The sequence below is a fragment of the Diceros bicornis genome, chromosome 3 (assembly GCF_020826845.1).
Source record: "Diceros bicornis minor isolate mBicDic1 chromosome 3, mDicBic1.mat.cur, whole genome shotgun sequence".
In the NCBI taxonomy this organism is placed as follows: domain Eukaryota; kingdom Metazoa; phylum Chordata; class Mammalia; order Perissodactyla; family Rhinocerotidae; genus Diceros; species Diceros bicornis.
In genome coordinates, this window is record NC_080742.1 from 77,849,008 (window position 1) to 77,870,603 (window position 21,596).

A 21,596-nucleotide genomic window follows, 5' to 3' on the forward strand; every position below is an offset into this window, starting at 1 on the left:
GTTAGGGAAACAGAGTCTCAGGAGGATTAAGTAGCTTGCCCAGGTCATGCAGCCGATGAGGGTGGAATCAGGTTCCTCCCTGATGCTTAGTCCATTCAGGCTGCTATAACAAAGTATGATAAACTGGGTGGCTTATAAACAACAGATATTTATTTCTCATAGTTCTAGAGGCTAGGAAGTCCAAGACCAAGGTGCTCACAGATTCGGTGTCTGGTGAGAGCCCCCTTCCTGGTTCACAGGCAGCTGTCTTTTTGCTGTGTCCTCCCATGATGGAAGGGGCTAGGGAGTTCTATAGGGGTCTCTTTTATAAGGACACTAATTCCACTCATGGGGGCTCCATTCTCATGACCTAAGCACCTCCCCAAAGCCCCATCTCCTAATACCATCACCTTGGGGGATTTCAACATATGATTTTTTTTTAAGGGAGGATACAAACATTCAGTCTATAGTATTCATGTTTGTATTACTTATGGAAGCCAGCACGGTGTCCACCACCTGCGCTGCACTCAACCTGTGTACATATGTGGGATCAACGTGTTAAAAACAGTGTCTGAGTGTAGACAAAGACTCTAAGGAAATAGGGAGTGGAGATTGAAACAGTAATGAATTAGGATGGCAGGATTGTTGGTGATATTTTCAAATTTCCACTATTGGGTTAGAGAGGTTTTGAAATAAGCATTTAAAATATATAGTTACTAAACAGGATTGCAGCTACTCTTAAATATTCTCTAATTATTATGTGTAGGTTAGTTTTGTCTCCTTGATTTTATTGTCATCCCTCTGGGAATTATCTCTATTCTCTTGTATTCCCACAGCTTTCGGTGCATTGCTCAACACACAGCGTACGTACTTGTTGATTTTGACGTGTGTTTGCATATGTACACAGCAACTGGGTAGAGGACGTGGCTGTGTGATGCAGTGTGCATTCCTTCTCATCCTTTTTTCCTTGAGCAGCTGCAGCCTGGATGCTTTCCTTCTCGGGGGAGGCGGCAGAACCGCTGACCCTTTAACAAGTTGTCCCTCACGGAACAGGTGTCTCCCCCGCCTCTCGCAGGAGAGGGATGGCTGGACACTTAGTGACATCAGTGATCGGCCAATGAGAAGTCAGGCTTCGGCAGCCGCGCCAATGGGCGGCCGGGGGCGGGCTCGGTTTCCTGGGAACCGGGCGGGCCGGGCTGGTCCTCTGGCCGCCGCGGAGTCTCCGCGCTCAAGCTGCCCGCGGCGGCTACGGCGACTCCCGGCAGCTCCGGTGGCGGCGCCGTTTCCCTGCCCGCGCTTCTCCCGGACGCGCGGCTGGGGCGCCTCCCGCTGCGGCGCAGCTCGCCCGCTGCTCGGGCTACGGCGGTGGCGCGGCTCATGCCCCCGGGCGCGGAGCGCGCAGGTGGGCCGGCAGCCGCGGGGAGATAGGCCCCCAGGGGCGGTGGCGGCGGGACCATGGCCCGGAGACCCCCGGCGCCGGCCGCCTACGGGGAGGAGTTCTCCTTCGTCAGCCCGCTGGTGAAATACCTGCTCTTCTTCTTCAACATGCTCTTCTGGGTGAGTCTTGTGGACCGTGGGGGCACCTGGGCTGCAGGGCACCCCCCGAGGGTAGAGTGGGCTGCCCGCAGCTGAGGAGGGGGCGTCGCGGGATGCTGGGTTCAAGGCGAGAGTGGTGAGCAGCACTGCCTAGTTTTCTGTGCTGACGGCACTTTGGGGTAATTTATCCTGGGGAGGGACACCACAGTGGGGCCGTGTCTGGTGAGGGCATGGGGGGAGGGTATGCAAGGGATTCAGTAAAGACTTATGGGTATTCTCTGGGTATCAGATGAGGGTCTGTGTCAGGACAAAAAGGTGGGTTTGAGCGGGAGGAGCGGGTTTTCCTGTTGACCCAAAGCAGACCCCACTGGTACATTCATGATTGGGGGACTTTCAGGCCTGGGGGCTGTGAGGCCCTGCTGGCAAAGAAAAAAGAGGAAGGGGGAAAACCCATACCTTCCCTCCCCCGTACCTCAGAGAGGATGGGTTAAAGGGCTTCCTTTCTTCCTTTTGCAAGCTCTGGTGCCCCTTCCCCCCAAAGGCTGAGAAAGGGACAGGAATGGCCCCCAGGTGTGGATGTCTTTCCCAGCACTGTCCCCAACTTTGCCGCACCTTTCTCAGGACCAGACTCCATCTCCTGGAGCCTGGCAGTCTGCAGCTTCTTTAAATAGGACCCTATGTTGGTCTGGAAAGCCAGGGGTCTTTTCAGAATCTTCTGCTTGGGGGTAGAGAAGTAGAAAAAAGATTGAACTGGGGCTATGTGGGTTGTCATCTCCATTCTGCTACTAATTGTCGACTTGACTAACCTGGGCAATGTGTTCACCTCTGTAGGCGGTAGTTTCCTCCTCCATAAAATGAAACCCCTTATGATCAGGGATGGCAGAAATACCGGATCATGAAATGCTAGCTCAATCTTATTTTGTGTCTAGAGAGTCCTGGGCCTTTCTGGGTTTGAGAACATAGAGAGGTCCTTCCCCCACCCCACCATTTCTCTTCCAGCTCCAACCACACCAGGGCTACTCCTCTAGGAGCTCATTATCCTTGCCTACCTCTGCCTGAGACCTAAAGTTCAGACTTGCGGGAGAGAGGAATCATGAGTCTAAAATATGTTTCCTAGGAGAGAGAGCAGACCAGGCATCTAAGCCAGTTGTTGGAAAGGTTTCACAGGGGCCATGGTATGAAGACCAGACACAAAGTACATAAGTGCTAGCCTACTGGGACAAATGAGAGAAATCCCAGAGGATGGTGACGACAGCTCACTCTCGGCCGTTGTACTGAGAAAAATGAAGTTTGGGCTCCTAACAAATTCTCAGTTTTAGAAATGGAAAAAAAATTTTGGAAGACATCTTGTCCAACACTCTCATTTTATATATGAGAAAGCTAAAGCACAAAGATATTAAATGTTCTAAGATCCAACAGCTGGTTAGTAGGCTTGATCTGGTGATTTTTCTATTGAACCACAGTGCCTCTAGGGGAAGTCCTTGGCTGAGATGGCTGCTACTGTAGCTAGGGTGTTAGCAGTATTAGTAGTTAACCAGTCAACCCAAGTTCCCATGATCTCGGTTCTGCTTTAACTGGAGGTTAGGGAAGGGCAGAAGAAAATCTCACCACCATTCTGCCAGGGCTGGGGGATGTCCTAAGGGGAACTCCCCACCTAAGGGCAAGTCCCAGTGAACCCTCCTGCGTGCTCACTGAGTGCGCCAGGCCTGGAGGATGACATGCCATCCTCAGAGCCAGCACTAGCATCCGAGGGACCTCAGGGCCTCATTTTGACTTCCTCTATCAGCCAAGACTCTGCATCTCTTTTGGAGCCTTTGGCACCTCAACCTTATCTATGCTCCCCAGCAACAACAGCTGGGTGCATCTGTTACTCTTGTGTTCATGGTCGGTTTCTTGGACTTCCTCACTCCACCGCACCCTCCTTTCACCAGACAAATGACTTTGGGAGGTTGCAGCCAGGGAGAGAGTTTGGCTCCATAGACCCATTTACTTTGGTAAAAATGCCTCATTCAAGGTCAGAGGACCTGGCTAACCAGCTGGCACCACCTCAAATTAGAGAAGAGTCCCTTCTTGGCCCTACTTTAGACTCATAAAAAGTCAGTCTCTAGAAATAGCACAGTGAAGGACAAAAGGCCCAGTTTCTTTCTGGCACCAACTTACTGTGTGACCCTAAGCCAATATATTTGTCTCTCTGACCTTAATCTTTCTTCTGTAAAGGAGAAAATTTTCTGCCTCTGTGAACTGTTTAAAGATGAATGCATCACTTTGGGGACTGTTTTCTTTCTTCAAGACCTGGGGCTGGATCTAAGGATGCATCTCTCTATGTCCTGGTATCCCTGGGACATTGACCTTCCCAGGGGACAGTACTTTTGGGGTGTTCCTGAGTGTCCCTTCTTCCCCAGGCCCAGAGCCACAGAGTTACATTCCACACAAGTGCAGCTGGAGATGAAGGGCTGCTTCCGCAGATCAGGGGTTGTCTTTCTTCCCATCCCCCGCTTCAGGGACTGGGTACTGTGTTTTCTTTTTTGCAGGCTTCTACCATCCTAATCAAATTCTCCTCTTCTGCCCAGGAGGCAGCCATGGTTGGGACTGTCAGTCCACTCCTTTTCCAGGCAGAGTGCTGCACTTCTGGCCAGCTGCTGGGGAGCTGTGTATGGGTTGTGTTTGTGTCTGTGCCTGGAACACATTGGGAAAGTAACCAGCATCGTCTGGGCTCACACTCGGTGGTGGCGGTGGTAGCGGTGGTGTCAGTGGCTATCTCTGCTGCTGCTCTAGGTGCCTTGACCCCTGGGGCATTTGGAGTCTGACTCAGAAGGCTACTGGCTCCTTTGGGATGAGGACCAATTCTTCCTGTTCATGTTTAAAATCTCATTTCCCCTTTTGTGTGGGAGTTCTGATTTTCTCCCCAGAATCATGCTGCTGGGCTACCGATCATTGGGATACCATGGCCTGGAGTAGTTGTCCCAAGATCCCAAAAGTTGCATTTCATTCTTTCAGTTAAGAAATAGCAGACTTTCCTCACCTCCCTGTATTGGACAGCTCTCTGCAGAAGGAAGATAGTGGGATGGTACATGCTTTATAAGCCTTGGGCATACGTTGACAGGAACATTATCAGTGCTGCCTGCAGCAGCCACCTCATTCCTTGCTGGTCCTTTTCCCACACAGGGCAGCAGATGGGGTGGCTTTTGAGTCAGGCAGAGCCCAGAAGCTCAGACCTCCAGTCCCTGTGTCTCACCCAGGCTTCCTTGGTGGGGCTGTGCCTCAGGGCTCCCATGGCACCTTGTACATACTTTGATTGTCACACCTCTTACCTGTGCTGCAGTGGTGTGTCTATTTATGTCTCCCCCTCTAAACTTCAGGCTTCTGAGGGTAGAGACTGCCTTATTCACTTCTGGATTCTCAGTGCCCAGCCGTGTTTGGCAGAGAGTGGGTACTTATTGACTGTTTATTAAATGTCAAATGAGAGAGCAGACCCTGCAGGCTGGAGACGTGATGCCTTTCCTCCCTCTCTCATGGACTCTAGTCTGTCAAGATGCAGCACAGCTTTAAGTCCTCAAGCATTCTTGGGAGGGGTATCCAACTGTGTTCTCCTCTGCAGTGGGTCCTGTGGCCGGGCACCCCTCCCTCAAGCCACATCAGAAAAATGGCTGCCACCCACTCCAGCATCTCCCTCAGGGCCGTGCATAATTACTATCTAAAGCACCCGTATTTTTTCACTTCCACTACAGCACACGCGGATGCCCATCCAAGTCTTCCCTGGGCTGATCCAGGCCTCTGGGGGGCAACTTCTTTAAGAACTTCATTCTCCCATCTAGGACCGTTGTATTGGAATCTCCAGGGCACTCAGAATCACCCCAGACCACCTGCAGCACCATCTGTTGTAACCTGGCTCAGAAGCCATGAAGATGTGACTAGGCATCAAGCCTGGCAAAAACCCCTCTTAAGTGGCAGGGACCCTTCCCGCCTTCCCGCCACACACACACACACACTTCTAAATACACTAGGAGGCAGAGCCCATCTTGTCCTCCATTTCCCCTTCTTCTCCTTAGACTAGACAGTCCTCAATAAGTGAAGCAGTCACATTCTTTTTATAAAAACAAGATAGAAAACAAAACTCCAAAAATGAAGACAAGAACCACACCCTTTGCTATCAAGTCACATACATGTCTTCTTCACTCCCCTAATAGCTCTGTTTGCCTTTTATCGAGTAGAAAATTGTAAACTTCAAACAGCCTTTAAAAAGAATAAAAGAAAACATGTAGCACCTCTCGGAGTCTTGATGGCAGGCTAAGTATCAGGCTGGTAACTCCAGGGCCATGAGTTTGAGTGTTTATACCACTGTGAGCCCTTGTGGACTTCCCTTCCTCACTTATAACCATGGAAAACCAAAGCCAGCCATAGCCTAAGGAAGAAGCTGAAGGGTTGGCGCCAGACACTGGAGAGGAACGAGCTCTGTGGACTCCTCCACTCCAGCAGAACAGTACCCTCCAATCCAGAGGGAGAAAGCCAAGAGCCAGTTCCACACAGATAGTTGCCACCTCAGAAATCCAGGAACAGCAGTGCCAGGATGACTATAGAAGGACCCATGGGTACAGATCCTGGGCAGTGTGAGAGAGAGGGCCCTGCTTTAGGTCTAGCAGGCTGTGATTTCTTTGACTTCATCCAGAAATAGGGATAGATAAGACTGAGAAGTCGGAGGTAGAGATCCCTCCCTCCCAACTTCCCTCTGGGTTTTGATTCCCGTGGGGAAAGGGCTTGATTCCCACACAGAGAATCACTGTACTCTCAGCTGTCCCCCACCACCACCTTCAAAAGAAGAGAAGTGGATTCTGAGACAGATGCACCCACTTTGTGCAGACTGGACTTTAGAATGTGGAAGACAGACAAGGCCAGGCCTTTCTCTTGGAGGCTGCTCAGGTTGGCAGGCCCTGTGTGGTGATACTGTGTTTTCCCCTTTCAGGGCGCTGTTCCAGGGACTTCCCTCTGGGCCCTGCTGGTACCCTCACCTCCTGGTGCTCTCTTACTGCCCCTGCCTGAGCCCCACCCAGTTTGGAGAGTACCAGCTGCTCCTCTTAGACAACTGCAGGCAACTTCTTCTTCCCACCTCATGTGATGCCCTGAGGTGAATGCACGTGTCCTGGGGTTGCTGTGCGGCAGAGAGAGGAAGGCAGCAGTGTGGCTAAGGTCATACAGCTCTGGAGACATATGGACCTAGGTTCCAGTCCCACTTCAGCTGCTCACTAACTGAGTGAACTGGGGAAAGTTACCTGAATTCTCCCAACATCAGTTCTGTGAAATGGAGATACTAACACCCTCTTGGGTTGTGGTCAGAATTCAATGAAATAGTGTGTATAAATGGTTTAGCCCAATGCCTGGCCCTTAGCCGTCAACAAAAGGTAGCTATTACTATTATTGTGTTAGAAATAGCTCCTAGAGGTCACCTGTTGGGGATAGACTTGGAGAGCTAGGATGAGTGCTCCTCCTGACAAGTGGCAAGTAGATGGGAGTTGAATCTAGGTAAAGGCCAACCTTGAGCCTGACTTGCTTCAGCCTTGAACCCCCTTTGCTCACATTCCTACTGTTAGCCAGAGGGAGATGATAATTAATGATGTCTCTATATTTTATAGTTTACAGAGAACTTTCATATATATCATAGGAACAGAGACCCCACTGTTGTCTCTGAGGGCCTTCCCTAGGCCCACTCTTCAGGGCTTGTCACACCACCTCGGTCTTGAGGAGCAATTCAGTGGAAATGGACTCCAAGAGCTAATTTGCCTATAGTTATTGGCATTTGGGCATTAGAGCCAGGAGAAGAACTCTAGTTCAGGGCCTCAACTTGGGGCCCTATAACCTTTCCTCTCTTAGTGCTGATGGCCCTGAAGCAGTGTCCTAGGGGCTAGAATAAGAGTTTTTCTTACAAACATCAAATCATGGCTTTCTTTTCCGAATTTTCAGGGAAAAAAAAGTCAAGATAATGGAGAGAATTTTTTCCATTCTCTCTTTTCTTCCATGAACATTAATACCTATGGCTGCTTATCTGCCAGCAAGTGCTAGCAGAAGGCAAAGAGAAGAGGACAAGTAGCAACCAAATGTTATGGAAAACTAGGAAACTATTTTGGGTAGTGCCTGTATTATTGTTTTATGAGATACAGAGACATATGTCTAACAGCCATATCATCTAGTAAATTGTTCCTTATTTCTATGATAGAAATTAATATGTTGTGCTTCCTCACATGACACACTGAGAAGGACACAACATCATCTGTATAATATTCCTGTGAAAAATGTGTCATCTGAATCTAATTGTGAGGAAACAATCAGATAAATCCAAATGGAGGGACATTCTGCAAAACAATTGGCCTGGACTTATAAAAAATGTCAGTGTCAAAAAAATGTCAGAACAAGTGTTGGCAAGGATGTGGAGAAATTGGAACCCTCATACATCGCTGGTGGAAATGTAGAATGGTTCAGCCGCTGTGGAAAAACAGTTTGGTAGCTCCTCAGAAAATTATACATAGAATTACCATATGACCTGGCAATTCTATTCCTGGGTATATACCCAAGAGAATTGAAAACAGGTATTCAAACAAAAACTTGTACATGGATATGCATAGCAACACTATTCACAATAGCCAAAAGGTGGAAACAATCCAAATATCCATCAATGGATGAATGGATAAACAAATTGTGTTAAATCCATACAATGGAATATTATTAGGCCATAAAAAGTAATGAAGTACTGATACATGCTACAACGTGGATGAACCTTGAAAACATTATGCTGAGTGAAAGAAACCAGACACAAAGAGCCACATATTGTATGAGTCCATTTATAGGAAATGTGCAGAATAGGCAAAACCATAGAGACAGAAAGCAGATTTGTCATTGCCAAGGGTTGGAGGAGTGGAGGAATGGGGAGTGACTGTTTAATGGGGACAAGGTTTCTATTTGGGGTGATGAAAAAGTCCTGGAATCTGATATTGGTGATGGTTGCACAGCAAGGTGAGTGTACTTAAGGCCACTGAACTGTACATTTTAAAATGGTTAATTTCGTGTATTTCGTGTATTTCGTGTATATGTATTTTAGCACAATTTTTTAAAAGTCAGTGTCTTGAAAGACCAAAAACAAAGAAAAGCAAAAAAGCTGCAAAACTGTTCCAGGCTAAAGGAGACTTGATCACTAAATGCATGATCCTTTTTTTTTTCTTTTTTTAGTGAGGGAGATCAGCCCTCAGCTAACATCCATGCTAATCCTCCTCCTTTTGCTGAGGAAGACCGGCTCTGAGCTAACATCTATTGCCAATCCTCCTCCTTTTTTTCCCCCAAAGCCCCAGTAGATAGTTGTATGTCATAGTTGCACATCCTTCTAGTTGCTGTATGTGGGACGCAGCCTCAGCATGGCCGGAGAAGCGGTGCGTTGGTGCACGCCCGGGATCCAAACCCGGTGCACCAGTAGCGGAGCCCGCGCACTTAACCACTAAGCCATGGGGCCAGCCCTGCATGATCCTTGATTGGATCCTGGAACAGAAAAAAGAAAAGTTATAAAGGACATTATTGAGATAATTGGGGAAAGTTAAATATGGTCTGTCTATAAGTTAGACAGCAGTAATAGCATATTAAAATTTAAAAAAAGAATTTAATATATCAAAATTGTATAGTGTATACCAACAAAGCACTGTGGCTTCCCAGTGCTCTGTTATCTGTATGGTTTTAATGTCACTGCCTTACGCTTTGGTGTAAGGAGAAATTACCCTGATTAAAGTTTGTAAAATTGCATGCAAGTGAATCCCAGTTTAAGAAAATCTGATATTAAAAAATGTGGATTTACAAAACTAACAAATTGAAGGTGGCTATTTTTTGTGTGTGTGTGTGAGGAAGATTAGCCTTGAGCTAACATCCAATGCCAGTCCTCCTCTTTTTGCTGAGGAACATTGGCTCTGGGCTAATATCTGTGCCCATCTTCCTCTACTTTATATGGGATGCCACCACAGCATGGCTTGACAAGCGGTGCGTTGGTGCGTGCCTGGGATCCGAACCTGCAAACCCTGGGCCTCCGAAGCAGAGCGCACGCACTTAACCGCTGCGCCACCAGGCCGGCCCCCAAGGGTGGCTATTTTTTAAATAGATCTCATTTTTAAAAACAGTTTTAGTTTTGCTGAAAAATTGAGAAGATGGTAGAGAGAGTGCTCATGTACCGCACACCCAGTTTCTCTTATTATTAACATCCTACGTGAGTATGATACATTTATTACAATTAATGGCATTATCATTAAGGTCCATACTTTATTCAGATTTCCTTAGTTTTTACATATTGCCCTTTTTCTGTTCCAGGATGCCATCCAAAATACCAAATTTCAGGGGCTGGCCCAGTGGCGCAGGTGGTTAAGTGAACGCGCTCTGCTGCGGCGGACCGGAGTTTGCCGGTTCGGATCCCGGGCGTGCATCAACACACTGCTTGGCAAGCCATGCTGCGGCGGCATCCCATATAAAGTGGAGGAAGATGGGCATGGATGTTAGCCCAGGGCCAGTCTTCCTCAGCAAAAAAAAAAAGAGGAGGATCGGCAGATGTTAGCACAGGGCTGATCTCCTTACAAAAAAAAAAAAAGTAGAAAAAAAAAAATACCAAATTTCATTTAGTTGTCAGGTCTCCTTAGGCTTTTGTTGGCTGTGACAGTTTCTCAGAATTTCCTTGGTTTTGATGACTTCGACAGTTTTGAGGAGTACTGGTCAGATATTTTGTAGGATGGCCCTCTATGGGAACTTGCCTGATGTTTTCCTCATGGTTACACTGGGGTTATAGGTTTTGGGAGGAAGACCACAGAGGTGAACTGCCATTTTCATCACATCATATCATATACCAAAGATTTATCTCTGTTGATGTTGACCTTAATCACCTGGCTGAGGTAGTGTTTGTTAGGTTTCTCCACTGTAAGGTTAGTCTTTTCCCCACTCTTCAATACTGTACTCTTTGGAAGGAGGTCACTATGTGCAGCCCACCCTTAGGAGTGGGGAGTTATGCTTCACCTCCTTGAGAGTGCAGTATCCACATAAATGATTTGGAATTCTTCTGCGTAGGGGATTTGTCTTTTCTCCCCCATTTATTTATTTATTAAGTCACTTATATCAGTATGGACTCATGGCCATTTATTTTATATTTGGGGTAATCATTCCATACTTCTTTATTTTGATGTCCCTTTGGCATACCCACATCAATGTGGGGTTTTGTTTTTGCTTTTTGTTTGGTTTTGAGCATTTCCTTACTTTCTGGCACTACAATATGCTCCAGGCTTATCTTGTGTATTTCCTGCCCCAGTCCTAGAATCAGCCATTTTTCCGAGGAGCCCAGGGGATGGCGATTTTCATTATAAGATGATTACTCACCTTACATAAGGATAAAGGTACAGGTCCGTGCAAACTATTTTATATAATTTGGTCAACAACTCTTCAGGAACATGCCTTTTCCTGGACTCAGCTATTTTTAAAACTGCCTAGCTTTTAAAAGTTTCCAGCGAGGCTTCATTCTAGCCAGAATATGAAAAGCCATTCTAAGAAGAAAAGTGTCTTTATCTCCATCCTCATCATGAAAGGAGGTCATTGGTGATATTGTGGGGTGTTACAAGGATTCTGTGGCAAAGACTGATATAGTGGAAAGAGTAGCAGACTGAAACTGGAAATGGAGTTTAGTCCAGATGTTGCCACTGCGCCCATGTGCACTTGGTCAAGTGTCACTTTGTTCTTTCAGCCTCATCTATAAAAAGAGGTGAGTATCTGAGCTCATTTCTAAGGTTCTATTCAGCTCTGAAATGCTATGCTATTAACAGCAGCAGCACTAACTTTGGAATGGCAGTAGCTTTGAAGAAGTCAAGGTGCGAGATGTGGGCAGGAATAGAAGTGTGAAAGGGCAAGCTGTGACTCCAGGAGAAAGATACAGATCAATGACAGAAATGCAGAATTTTAGAGTTAGCTAGTGAGCTCCAGGTAAGCAGTATCATTAATGATCATATTAAATATTAATGATAATATAAAGTCTTAATCTTGATTTTAATATAGCCTGTACCTGCTGCTCTAGATCCCTGGCTGAGTATGCTTTAGGCTTGTGGTTCTCAAACTTGGCTGCACAGTGGAATCACCTGGAACACATTCAGAAATACTGTTGCCTGGGTTCCAGTGCCAGAGATTCTGATATACTCGGTTTGGGGTGCAGCCTAGGCATCAGGAGTTTTTAGGTTCTCCTCCCTTCATTCTAAAGACAGCCAAGTTGAGATGTGCTGCTTTAGGTTATAGATGCTCTTGCTTCTCTCCATATAACGCACAGATTTCCTTAAGGGCAGGGCCACATCTTACTCATCTTTGCAGTCCTCAGAGTACTTTGTACATAGCAGCTGATGCATTAGATTTGGGTAGTGTATTGGTTTCCTGTTGCTGCTGTAACAAATTACCACAAACCTAATGGCTTAATAGAACACAAATTAATTTTCTTACAATTCTGGAGGTTAGAAGTCCAAAATGGGTCTCATTAGGCTAAAAACCAAGGTGTCGGCAGGGATGATTCCTTCCGGAGGCTCTAAGGGAGAATCTATTTCCTTGCCTTTTCCACCTTTTAGAGGCTGCCCGCATTCCTTGGATCATAGCACTACATCACTCCAACCTCTGCCTCCATTGTCGTCTTCTTCTGTGACTCTGATCCTCTTGCCTCCCTCCTATAAGGTCCCTTTTGATTCTATTGGGTCCACTGGGATAATCTCCCCATCTCAAGATCCTTAATTTAATCACATTTGCAAAGCCCCTCTGGACATGTAAGGTAACATATTCACAGGTTCTGGGAATTAGGAGAGGATATCTTTGGGGGGGACACTATTCTACCTACCACAAATAGAGACGGTGCGACTGCTGTAATTACAGGCCCACACATGGAATTAAGTTACCCTGTGATACGTGGCATCTCTCTACTTTCCCTTTCTTGTTTTAGCTGTGTTAGGATTTAATCAGAGACCATCTTTGTGGAAAGTTATACACCCTAGTGAAAATATAACATGTGAAAAAACAGTGCGAAGCCTGGGAGCAACAGAAATAAAGAGCAGATACATATTTTTAAATGATTCAGTAAAGTGATATTCAGAATGTAATTGGCTGTGATGAGTTTAAAGGGCAAGCAGAGATGCTCAGTCACTCTGGCAAAGGGCTGTTCCTCTGCGCCTTGAGGATGACTGGGATCTCTGTCGTGTGGTTTCCTTGCCTCCCACCCAATCCCCCTTGCTCCCTGAGCCTGGTTGTGCTGTGGGACAAGAAGCCAGCTGGCACCTCCAGCCCCACACACAGCTCTGCAAGCAGCTCCCTCTCTCCTGGACAAAGAGTGTGAAGGCTGGCAGATAACACATCTGGCCCTGAGTCAGAGGCAGTGTCAGATGATTGGAGGGCAAGGAGAGGGACCTGTGTATACAGGCAGAGAAGGGTCCTGAAAGACATGGTTTTAGATAAGGCTGTCCCATTTACTGCTGAATGCACCAGATAGCAGAGGACCTTGATAAAGGAGGCCCCCGAGGAAAAAAGGTCTTTCTACTGAGAGACTAGCCTGACCCTGTTACCTGCTATAGAGGCCCAATTACCTTCTCCCACCAAAGCCCCAAGATGGCTTCAGCTGGTCTCTATTTTGCAGGACAGTGGAGTCTAGCCAGCCATCTCCTTCTCCACCGAGTTGGTCAAGTTCCTGCTGCTGAGAAGTCCCTCCAGCCAGAGCTTGGCCCCAGCTATTGCCGTTGTGACAGCCCACTGCTGCTTAGCACCAGCCTGGGGACTGGGCACAAAGAAAGGACGGCCAAGGGTTGTGCATGCTGGGCCTCCCTTCACTCCTGGAGGCCTGCGGGGGCGGGGAGGGGCAGAGAAGGCCCCTTTGGGGACACCTGGTAGACTCTGATGGGTTTGTTCTCTCAGGGAGAAGCCAGGAAGTTTGAAAGGTCTAAACTCCTCTATTCCTCCATACTGGAATCGGGGTTTATAAAGATAGAGGTTCCTCTGCCAAGGCAGTTCTGCTGTTTTGCACACACGCATTTCCACGTGCATTCTTTCAAATTGGTATGCACTTTCATTCCTGCATTTGGCACCACATTGACCTCCAAGAGAGAGAGACCTGGGAGTGTGCATCTACTCAGGACTGCTTCAGCTTGAAGACCTCCCCTTTGATGTAGCTAGATTAGAATTCAGAACTTCACAGAGTTTCTTTGTGACCCTGGGCAAGTTAACTGTTAGTAATGATAGATAATATTTATTGTCAGGCATTGTGTTAAATGCTTTCCATGTATTCTTCTACTTAATTTTTCCAGTAATCTTATTAGATGTGGTTGTTTTTAATTCCCACCTTCAGATACAGAAACTGAAGCTAAGAGGTTTGTCCAGCATGGGCCCAGGTTTGACTCACTCCGAAGCCCATGTTTGTAACCACTGTTCTGTATTAACTTTATATTGCCTTAATTTCCTCATCTGTAAAATGGGAATAATAGCTGCCTCACAAGATAACTATGTTGTGAGGATCGAATGAGCTAATCTTGGTAAAAGCCTCTCGTGGAGGTAAAGCTCTGACAAGTACTATCAACGGTGTCACTGGGGAGGAGGAAGATACTTATCTCTGGATCCTGGGAAAGTCGTCCTCCTCCTGCTCTCCTTTAAGGTTATTCATGGCCATCAGGGCTCTCTGGTTTCCAAAATCTCAGGGTCTGGCTCGTTCCCTGTTTCTACAGGTGATTTCCATGGCGATGGTGGCCGTGGGAGTCTATGCTCGGCTGATGAAGCACGCAGGTGAGCTATAGGTCCCATCCGTCTCTCCACGACTCTTGCATGCCCCTTCCTCCTCTGCCTCCTTCAGCCCTGGCCCTCTAGCACTCCTTCCCACATGAACTACGGGGCTATAGGGTAGCCGCCTTTTAGCCAAATCTTAGCTGCCTACTCCAAGGCATCAGGCCACCCACACCAGTTCACCTGGATTTCCCTGAGCTCCCACAAATCTACCATGATATGCCTGCATTTTAGGCCTAGGAAGTGTCTAGGAAAGAAGGTCGGCCTCTGGATGCAGAGTAATCGGAGGCTTTAGCCCCTTCTTTGCTTTGGAGTAACTCAACCTCCATTCCTAGTCCACTGCACAAAGTCTCCAGGAAACGGAATCTGCAAAGCTGGCCAGCCTAATGCCGTTCTAATTCTTTTCTGGAGCGAAAGTGGTCCCTCCTCTCTTAAGCCCAGGAATAAAGGCTCTTACTTTGTTAGTTCCTCAAATTAAACGCCACAAACCCTTCTGGGCCCTTTTTGTTCTCCCCGTGGGAAGGCAGTACTGCCTCCCTATAACCTTCACCCAACCACACTGGAGATTCCCCCACCGGAGGAGAACATTTTGCAGGAGCACTCCCCCACCCCATCCCTGGGTAACCCCCCGTTGGCACTAGGCTCAGACTGAGAGACAGCCCTCTCCCCCAGAAGCAGCCTTGGCCTCCTTGGCAGTGGACCCTGCCATCCTGCTGATCGTGGTGGGCATCCTCATGTTCCTGCTCACCTTCTGCGGCTGTATTGGATCCCTCCGAGAGAACATCTGCCTCCTGCAGACGGTGAGTGCTCAGGGGCCTCACCGGAAAGACTCTGGCCCCTCCTCCATGTGCCTCTCAGCCTCCTGAAGGCATTCCTACAAGCTTTTGGTGTCCTGTCCCACCCTACCTCCAAGGCCTATGCTGTGCACTCATTGTGGAGCTTAGCCCAAGTGACTCAGCACAGGTGAGCATTCCCAAGACAGTATTGCAGAGGCAGCAGCCTTTACCGTGTGTGGGGCATCTGGGAGAAGTGCCCCGTGGTTCCCCAATACTCCCCCTGGTCCTGGGAGGGACTACTGCCCAGCATGGTAACAGACTGTCTCCTTTTCCTGCCTGCTCCCCACAGTTCTCGCTCTGCCTCACCATTGTGTTCCTGCTGCAGCTGGCTGCTGGGATCCTGGGCTTCATCTTCTCAGATAAGGTAGCCTTGGGAGCCAGGGGGCCTCCTCAGTTGTGAACCAGAGGAAGGGAAGGTTCCTGCCCGTGCTTAGCCTGATTAATTAACCACAGTGCTCCTTCCTCTGAGAAGCATCAGCCTTTGAAAGGTTCTCCTTAGGGATGAATGAATGGCCTTTAAAGTCACCCTATTTAAAGAGGATTTTGAGATTGTAAGGTGTTTTCCTCTGACAGTCTGAGATACCAAATGGGAAGTAAATTCTATGACTACAAAGTTAAAATAATCGGCAAACTTTAATGGCAAATGATTGGGTAAAACTCAATTATCAGGGCCGGCCCCGTGGCTTAGCGGTTAAGTGCACGTGCTCCACTACCGGCGGCCCGGGGTTCGGATCCCAGGCGTGCACCGAGGCACCGCTTCTCCTGCCATGCTGAGGCATGGCAGGCGTCCCACAGGCAGTAACTAGAAGGATGTGCAACTATGACATACAACTATCTCCTGGGGCTTTGGGGAAAATAAAAAACAAAACAAAAAAACCTCAATTATCAAATGGACCACAGACAACATGAAGAGCCTTTTACTTTTAAAAATTGTTTATTGAGATAAACAGAAAGAAGGAAGGGGGAAAGTAAACGACATTTTAAACAGTGCTTACCATATCTGGAAGTGGTCTGCCATTCAGTGACAATCCTTTTAATTAAAAACCAGAATTCTTTCCTAAAGGGCAAATGATTGCCAGGGGCAGAATATAGGGCTATGGGTAAGAAACTTTCAGAAAAGTAGAGGAGCAGGAAGGAAGAAAGCATGGTAGAAACTATGAAATTGAGAGCCACTGAGTTCATTCAGAATGTCCTAATCCTTCTGGTTTAGTAAATTCCTAAAATGATAGAGATCTGTTTTGATTCTAGATGCAGTTCTCTTACGTCCACTAGAGGTCAGTGCCTCAGCTCAGTAAGCCCTTTTCTACTAAAAAAAAAAAAAAGTTTCTCTGCTTTGCATCAATCAACAAGTATTTTGTGGTAATAGTATTCAGAGGTAGATAAACATAGGATTATCTTGAAATGTGGCTCTGAGAAGTGGCAACTGCAGGTCCAGCATTTCTTTTGCTCACTGGTACCTGAAGGTCCAAGGATGCTGGGCTTCAGAACTGGCCATCTTCCATCATTGGGACTTGGTTGTGATTTCAAGGCTGATTTAAATAAAGAAGGATGACTACTATCTGCTGTTATTTCTACAGGGAGGAGCCAGTTAGAGGTTAGTCTTGTGTTCTGATCTCCTACTCATGTCTCTGGCAGGCACGGGGGAAAGTGAGTGAGATCTTCAATAATGCCATTGTGCACTACCGAGATGACTTGGACCTGCAGAACCTCATTGATTTTGGCCAGAAGAAGGTATGGGCTAAGAGGGGGATGGTGGGGTCAGCTAGTGGTCTGAGAGGCTGTGGGCAAAAGTTAAAGCCATCCCAAGAGACGCCTCACCCTCCAGTCCTGTGGGCTTCTTCATTACTTGCCAGGTAATGGATTCTGGAAAGGAGGTTGGCAAAAAAACATAGAGTGCTTTAAAAGTACTTTTAAGGGCACAGAACAGTATATATAGTAATCTACCATTTGTGCAAAAAAAGAGGGAGGAAAGAATATGTATTCATATTTGCAATGAATCTGAAAAGATATGTAAAAAACCATTCTAAGTGGTTACTTATAGAGAGATGAGTAACCAGGCAGATTTTTTAATATTACATATCCAAAAGTTAAATTTTTTAAATTGTAGTAGAATACACATAAAATTTACCATTTTAACCATTTTTAAGTGTACAGATCTGTGGCACTAATACATTCACATTGTTGTGCAACCATCATCACCATCCATCTCCAGAACTTTTTCATCTTCCCAAGCTGAAACTCTGTACCCATTAAACACTAACACCTCATTTCCCCCTCCCCCTAGCTCCTGGAAACCACCATTCTACTTTCCGTCTCCATGAATTTGACTACTCTAGGGACTTCATATAAGTGGAATCATACAATATTTGTCCTTTTGTGACTGGCTTATTTCAGTTAGCATGTCTTCAAGGTTCATCCATGTTGTAGGATGTGTCAAAATTTCCTTCCTTTTTAAGGCTGAATAATATTCCATTGTAGGCATATACCACATTTTGTTAATCCATTCATCCTTCAATGCACACTTGGGTCATTTCCACCTTCTGGCTATTGTGAATAATGTGGCTATGAATCAAAAGTTAACTTTTAAATAAAAGTGCTTTTGAGACCAGTGCTGAGGTCCCCTTCCCTGGGTGCAACAGCCACTTGACTTGGATCCTACTTGCTTTCATGGACTAATTATGGGCCCACAATATTGAAGTATCTCCTCCTGTGTTTTCTCTATATTAAGACAAATATTTTCAACGCTGATTCTTTAATTATTTCAGCCAGTATTTTTGAACACCTCCTTTTGCCAGGCTTTATGCTAGGCAGGACTACAAAACCAGCAACTGCCCTCAAGGAGCTCACAGTTGAATGTGTAAAACAAAATATATATACAACTATGGTAAGTTATAATAAAATATATAAAGTAATAGGAATTAAGAAGAGAAAACTTCTTCAGGTGAAGGTCACTGAGAAACCTGAGCTCAAGGTTCAAGGTTGTGTGTAAACACAACCTGAACTTAAAGTTGAAGCTTGCCGTAGACTTTTGGCTGTTCTGAGAATTCCTGTGTTCACCTCAGTGTGAGGAGTGGGTGATTCTTAACCTCTGTGATGGGCTTTGTTGCAGTTCAGCTGCTGTGGAGGGATTTCCTACAAGGACTGGTCCCTGAACATGTACTTCAACTGTTCAGAAGACAACCCCAGCCGTGAGCGCTGCTCTGTGCCTTACTCCTGTTGCTTGCCTACCCCCAACCAGGTAAGCACACATCCCACCTCATTTCCTCCTGGGCAGTGATTTGAGTTGTTTTCTCGTTAAGGCAGCCACTGTTGGGAATCCCCATTCCCTAGCTTAACCAATCAATTTTGCAGGACAGGTGTCAGATGATTTTCTTCACCCTAATCTGATGGCTCTGTTAACCTTTCACTCCTGTAGCCCACATGAGGGTTCAGAAGGGGCAGGTTTGTAAAGCAAGGAGCACGGGACTCAGATCTCTCAGAAGAAGGGCAGCCTGCATTGAGCAACTTCCAACCTGGCATCCTCTACATATATTCTCTAAGAATTTAGGAGTTGAGGAAGGGTGGGAAGCCTATCAGCTAGGGCCCAAAAGAAAAAGTTATTGGAATAGGAGTTCTACTTGGCTTCTCAACTCTCTCCCCAGGCAGTGATCAATACCATGTGTGGCCAAGGTATGCAGGCCCTTGACTACTTGGAAGCTAGTAAAGTCATCTACACCAATGGCTGTATTGACAAATTGGTCAACTGGATACACAGCAACCTCTTCTTAGTTGGTGGTGTGGCACTGGGCCTGGCCATCCCCCAGGTAACTTGCCCTTTAAGACTTGTGGGTTCCACACTTCTGCAAAGACTTTTGTTTTGGGGAGGGCACCTGGGCATCAGCTAGGGTGTCAGGTACTGACGCTGCTGAGGGGCAGGGGATGGGATGGTGCTGACCGCCCTGGGAAGATTGAGTCAGGGAAAACAAGGGCATCACTCATTACTGAGGGCCCTATTTTTTCTTGCCTCTCCCAGCTGGTGGGAATCCTCCTGTCCCAGATCCTAGTGAATCAGATCCGCGATCAGATCAAGCTACAGCTCTACAACCAGCAGCACCAGGCTGACCCATGGTACTGAGAATTCATCCTGCACCTCCTCGCTATGGCGACAGGCGAGCCTCATCAACCAACAGCAATGGGTATAGCTCTCAGCACCAAATGGAGATTTGGATTCCAGCCCCCCAGAGACCGCCCAGTGGGCAGAAGGCAGGTTGCACAGGTGGCTCAACTCGCAGAAGGATGCACCTCCTCTCCCCATCCTAGCCCTCAGCATTGTTAGAGAGTTCTTTTGTATTGTTTCTAACCTTACTCAGTTGGGTTTATGTTTTTTTTAAGTTTTGTCTGAGAAGAGATGTTTGGGAAACAGCCGTTGCACAGAGTCCCGGGGGTACTAGGTGCTGCTTTTCACCGAGGCACTACAACCGACACCTCTACTAGGGCTGCTACTGAGCTTGATGGACATCGGATTCTGGCTGTTGCCAGCAAGACCTGGCTGGAGTCCACTTGGCATAATACCAGCTCCAGAAGGGAAGGGAGTGGAGCAGACAGTGAGCTTGGGGGTCGGCTGGGGACAGCTGTTATGTGTTGGGTAGGAGTGGACGGCGTTATGTTTACTAAATGTCTGCCCTGCCATCTTCCCAGGTAGTCAGAGTGAGCTGCATCCTGCCTCTCCCTCATTTCCATGGAAACATGGCAGCAAGGGCAAGAGGTACGAGAGCAGCCAAATTCATCCCTCCCCACCTCCTTTGAAAAATGTTTGGAACCATGGTCTCTATATTCTGCAGCCAGCAGAGGTGGGACTGAGCCATACATGCCCTTGAATTCCTCCCGTCTGGCCCTCCCTCTCCAGCAAGTGGGGCTTCTTTAACCTTGGCAGTGTGCAGAGGAGGTGAGGTAACACACCCCTATTCCTCTGTACCAGAGCTCAGTATTTCTACAGTGTAAGAAGCAGGGATCTTGCTGGGGCTGGAGAGCCAGAAATGGCAGTTAAGAGTTTGTTCACCTGGGTTAAGCTGGACTCCATAAATTTTCCATTCTGGCAACTAGAAAGGGAGGGGTAGAAGGGCCTAGCTGATGGGCCCTCCCTCCAGAAGAGGACTGTAGACTCCCCTAAGCCGCTGTACCTCTGGGCCTCACCACTCGCCCAATCTCCCTCAACCAGATGCACTACCCTCTTCCCACAACCCCGCCCTCTCCGGGCTAAATTAGGTCGAAAGATTCCCAATTCTGATGTAGGAACGCGTAATTTTATCCCCAAACCCGACTTTAATTTTCTTCTGAACTAAAGTGAATTAAAGTTAATTTGTCACCCAAAACTTTTAGGAATGGGTTAGGGAAGGAGACGTCTGGAAATCAGAGTCTAGCACTGTCTGCGGAACGGGGGTGGGGGTGGGAGAGGGGGACGAGGAGGAAGAACGCCAAGTCCTCACCCCTAGTCTGGGCGCTGTAGCCCCCTCCTCCATCTTCATCTGAAAGAGCTGCGTACCGCGGCCCACCTTGCTTTTAGAGGACTCCGAAAAAATTTCGTGCCAGGTGCGGGACTTCCTCGCGCCGAGAGGAGCGTGCGAGGGCGGCGAGCCGGGAGGCCTGGCTGGCGCGTTGGAGGGCGGGGCCGGGGCGGGGCTGCGCGGCGCTGTGGGTGGTCCCCGCCCCCGCGGCGGCCGGGCCGGCGCCTCCGCCCCCCGCCTGGGAGGAGCTGGGGGTTGGGCTGCGTGTCTTGCTACCCGGTGAGTGTTCCCCGAAGTCTCCTGACCGCCACCTCCTGTCGGGGTGCTCAGACTAGGAGCTTGGCCTGGCCAGACAAAGACTCGAGAGAATCCCTACCGCGCTGCGCTGGAGGGTCGCGAGGTGTCTCCCCGCCCCGAGTCTCGCCTAGGCGAGCCTTCTCCTCCTGGGAGGGCGCCTTTCCAGCAGCCGCCTGGGGCCCCAGCCAATGTTTAGCTCCAGCTAGTAACAGAACGGAAAGAAAAAAATAAAATCATCACAAATAAAAAAATTAAAAGGGCCTTTTATTCTGGGAGAGTAGAGTAAAAAAGCGCGCCTCGTTAGTGCCAGAGACGTGCATTTTATACTTTTCCTTCTTTTGGTGACGCGGAGCCAGAGTCGGTGTTTTGCGTTAGGAGTTGGGGTGATGCACCTTCCGGGTTCTCTGGGTTTAAGGAGCTTACCTAGCAGGGCGCTCGTTTAGGGCGTTTTTGAAGAACAGACCAGCAACCGTGGTTGGCAGAACCAGGATTCAAATCCAGATTTCTTCAACTTTAAACTACATTTTTACTTAAGTATCTACTGCCTCTCAGTATCTCGCCTTCTGGGCTTGGACAAAAGGGTCGGGAATTTCTGCGCAAGCCTCAGGCCTTAAAAAGCCCTCAGCAACAGCTCAGACGCCTAAAATGCGGTTCACTATTCTTAGCTAAATTCGTT

At 47.7% G+C, this 21,596-nt stretch overlaps 1 protein-coding gene across 2 annotated transcripts; it reads left to right on the top strand.

The window, feature by feature from the left end:
• Positions 1–1,249: 1,249 nt before the first annotated feature.
• On the top strand, positions 1,250–20,463 carry TSPAN33 (tetraspanin 33). Of its 2 annotated transcripts, none has more exons than XM_058529754.1 (8): positions 1,250–1,536; positions 14,250–14,307; positions 14,977–15,104; positions 15,430–15,504; positions 16,776–16,871; positions 18,250–18,378; positions 18,782–18,943; positions 19,153–20,463. In XM_058529754.1, exons 1-8 carry the CDS (start codon positions 1,435–1,437, stop codon positions 19,252–19,254), a joined length of 852 nt encoding a protein of 283 aa, XP_058385737.1. In that variant the 5' UTR covers positions 1,250–1,434; the 3' UTR covers positions 19,255–20,463. The 2 variants fall into 2 exon arrangements, with proteins under 2 accessions (XP_058385737.1, XP_058385745.1); XM_058529762.1 differs by having other exon boundaries at positions 14,980–15,104.
• Positions 20,464–21,596: the final 1,133 nt, after the last annotated feature.

Coding starts and splice junctions, on each gene's coding strand:
- TSPAN33 (XM_058529754.1), top strand. CDS start 1,435: ATGGCCCGGAGACCCCCGGCGCCGGCCGCCTACGGGGAGGAGTTCTCC. Junction 15,105..15,429: donor ACATCTGCCTCCTGCAGACG/GTGAGTGCTCAG, acceptor TGCTCCCCACAG/TTCTCGCTCTGCCTCACCAT. Junction 15,505..16,775: donor GCTTCATCTTCTCAGATAAG/GTAGCCTTGGGA, acceptor TGTCTCTGGCAG/GCACGGGGGAAAGTGAGTGA.